Source organism: Manacus vitellinus, unplaced genomic scaffold (assembly GCF_001715985.3).
Source record: "Manacus vitellinus isolate BGI_N305 unplaced genomic scaffold, ASM171598v3 scaffold_87_pilon, whole genome shotgun sequence".
Lineage (NCBI taxonomy): Eukaryota > Metazoa > Chordata > Aves > Passeriformes > Pipridae > Manacus > Manacus vitellinus.
Genome location: NW_021940854.1, coordinates 18,920 through 21,955, shown reverse-complemented (window position 1 = coordinate 21,955; position 3,036 = coordinate 18,920). Strand labels below are relative to the sequence as shown.

The window sequence follows — 3,036 nt, the reverse complement described above, 5'->3', positions numbered from 1 at the left end:
CTTCCCGTGGCAGTGGAGCCGGCGCGGCCATGCCTGGGCGTCAGGAGGGGCTCGGGGAAGGTGGCAGTGCGGGTCAGCTTTGCTGGCAGGACGGTGAGTGCTGGGCAGGGAATGGGGCGCATCAGGAAAAACAGGGGGACTGGGTGATGGTGGGGGGCTCACGGCTCTGCCTGATGCAGCTCTGCACCCGAGTGATGCTCCCCAGTGCCAACCCCGAGTGGAACGAGGTCTTCTTCTTCCCACTGAGGGTGAGGTGTCCCCCCAGACCCCCATCCTACACCTCTCCCCAAAACAGGGGTACCCAAAAAAGGGGGACAGCCCCATTCCCATACCCCCATTCCCACATCCACACCTCCATTCTCACACCCCCATTCTCACTCCACACCCCTATTCCCACACCTCCATTCCCAACCCCACACCCCATTTCCACACCCACTCCTCCATTCCCACATCCCCATTCCAATCCCCACACTCCCATTTCTACACCCGCATTCTCATTTCCACACCCCCTTTCCCACTCCACACCCTCTGTTCTCCCTCTGCAGCTGCCCCCCATCTGTGAGGAGATCCAGCTGGACCTTCTCCGGGGGTGAGTGGGGGGCACCTTGGGATTGGGGGACACCTCCTCGGATTTGGGAAACATCCCTGTATTTGGGTGACCCCCCCATGTTTGGGGGACCCCTCACACTCCCCTCCACAGGTCATGCCGGAGCAAAGTCCTGGGCACTGCCACCATCCACCTGTCCCAGATCTACCAAGACCCTGAGGAACTCCAGGGTGAGCAGGGTCCACTGTTGGGGGGTCCCCAGCACCCAGACCCCCCCTGGTACCCTGACTCCCCTTTTTTTTGATCTCAGGGGGGACCCCCGGCTTCCTACCCTGCTTTGGACCCGCCTTCCTGCCCCTGTATGGTCCCCGGCCCGACTGTGCCCGGGTACAGAGTGAGAGGGTGACAGGGTGGGCACAAGGGGGGTGACGGGATAGGCACAGGGGGATGGCAGGATGGGCACAGAGGCCTTTTTGGGGAGGGATGCCCACCCAAACCTCCCCTTTGTTACCCAGGACTTGGGGGTGGATTATCGGGGTCGGGTGCTCCTGGAGATCTGCACCAGTGAGGGGACCCCAGACGAGCGGCAGAGAGACATTGTGGCACCCGTGGATGTGGAACGGGCACAGGTGGGACATGGGGACAGGGGGACATGGAGACATGGGGGATATGGGGACACGGGGATATGGAGGATGTGGGACATGGGGACACATACTTATTTATTTTTATTAATACATATATTCAGCATATAACATATATAATGTATATTATATAATATGGTTTAAGTATTTATATATAAAATATATACTACATATACACTATAGTATATCTAATTAACACGTACTATATGATATTTAATATCCACTATAGAATTAACATGTGATTAATATATATTAATAATATATTAATATAATTAACATGTGATTAATGTATACTTTAATATTTCTTTCCCCCAGGCTTTGTTCATTGAAGGCCATCAGGGTTAATTTAGCAAAACTCAAAGTCCCACTAATTTCCTCAACCTGTGATCCCACAAAAGCCAAACTTTGCTGAATGCCATCTGAAAGTGCTTTAAGACCAACCCCTGGCTTGTGGTTAATATAGTGCTGATGAGTAATTCAAACGATTAATTCAAACCATTAATTAACCCCCCATTTGAGTGGTTTTGGGGTTATTTTGCAGCAGCAGCTCCCACCCCGGTGCCAGTGGGGGCTCTGTGGGGTGTTTTACTCAGCCACGATGGTCCCAGAGGGTCCTGATCTGCTGGGATTTGAGCTCGGGATTGGACACGACTCCTCGGCCACCCCCCTGAGCCCCCCCGTGTTTGATGGTGAGTGGGGGGGACACCCCGAGAGGGGGGCAGACACAAACCAGGGTGTATTGTATAAACACAGAAAATATCATGTAAATATAAAATATTATATAAATATAGAAAATATTATACACATATCTAAAGTATTATATGAGAATAATAAAACAATAGTACAAAAATAGTGTTTGATCCCTATATCAGGCTTAGTTTTGTACCATGTATTGCTTAGTACAAACACCAGAGATTAAAGTGGCTTTGTGTTAATTCTCTATATCTGTGATTAATAATCTTGTGCAAATTAGTCCTTCATTAATTACCTAAATCAGTGATTAATTAATATGGATTGGGAGATGTCTCAGTTTGGGGAACAAAGGTTGAGTGTCACAGCAGAGAGATCAGGGAAGGGGCACCGTGACCTGAGCATGTATTTGAGATGCTCTCAAGGAGAGAAGATTCATCAAAAGATCCAGAACCATCAAAGGGAAATTTGGGGAATGGGATGTTTGCAAATGACCACCAAAGCCTCTCGAAAGACTGCTACTCAGATCTAAATAACTCCATGGAGATAATGGGCAGAGTATTCATTAAATGTGATGAATATGTAACACAATGTGATGAATATGGATCAGTCCATGACTGTCCCGTGCTCTGGTGGGTTCTGGAGGTGCATTTGAGTGCACCCAACAAAGGAATATTGGTTTTCCAACCCCCCAGAAAAACCTCTTGGAGAGTTCAATTCCTGTTTTTTGGTGGCACAGGGAACCTGTACCACCACCTACCCTGGCACGGGGACAAACCTGTGGTGGCTGTCACCTCATCCTGGGAGGACAATTGTCGCCGCTGGGACACCCTGAACCTCCTGCGCACCCTGTGCCGGCGCCTGGTGAGACCCTAGGGGTGGGCAGGACTGGGGTGGGGGGTCACCCCACCCCAGCTGGAATGGTTTAGGATGTGATTTCAGGAGAGGAACACGGCGGAGCTGCGGCGCTGCCGCGGGGACACCGCGAAGGACGTGGGGGTGAAGCTGCTCTGGGAGCTGGAGCAGGACTGCAAGTGAGGGGGGGGTCCTGGGGGTCCCGTGCCCCCCAAATCGGGGCTGGGGGAGCAGGACTGCACGTGAGAGGGGGACTGGGGGTTCTGGGAGTCGTCTTTCCCCTCCCCCCCAGATGGAATGGGG

At 51.8% G+C, this 3,036-nt stretch overlaps 1 protein-coding gene across 1 annotated transcript in view; it reads left to right on the top strand.

Annotated features, from left to right (window-relative positions):
- The window catches only part of FER1L5 (fer-1 like family member 5), a 21,900-nt gene that overhangs the window by 3,005 nt on the left and 15,859 nt on the right, over positions 1 to 3,036 (top strand). The window contains exons 12-20 of the mRNA XM_029964965.1: positions 14 to 93; positions 180 to 248; positions 546 to 589; positions 701 to 777; positions 858 to 934; positions 1,063 to 1,176; positions 1,730 to 1,877; positions 2,618 to 2,742; positions 2,821 to 2,912. Of these exons, the coding sequence (XP_029820825.1) occupies positions 14 to 93; positions 180 to 248; positions 546 to 589; positions 701 to 777; positions 858 to 934; positions 1,063 to 1,176; positions 1,730 to 1,877; positions 2,618 to 2,742; positions 2,821 to 2,912 (826 nt within the window). The remainder of the gene's footprint in view (positions 1 to 13; positions 94 to 179; positions 249 to 545; positions 590 to 700; positions 778 to 857; positions 935 to 1,062; positions 1,177 to 1,729; positions 1,878 to 2,617; positions 2,743 to 2,820; positions 2,913 to 3,036) is intronic.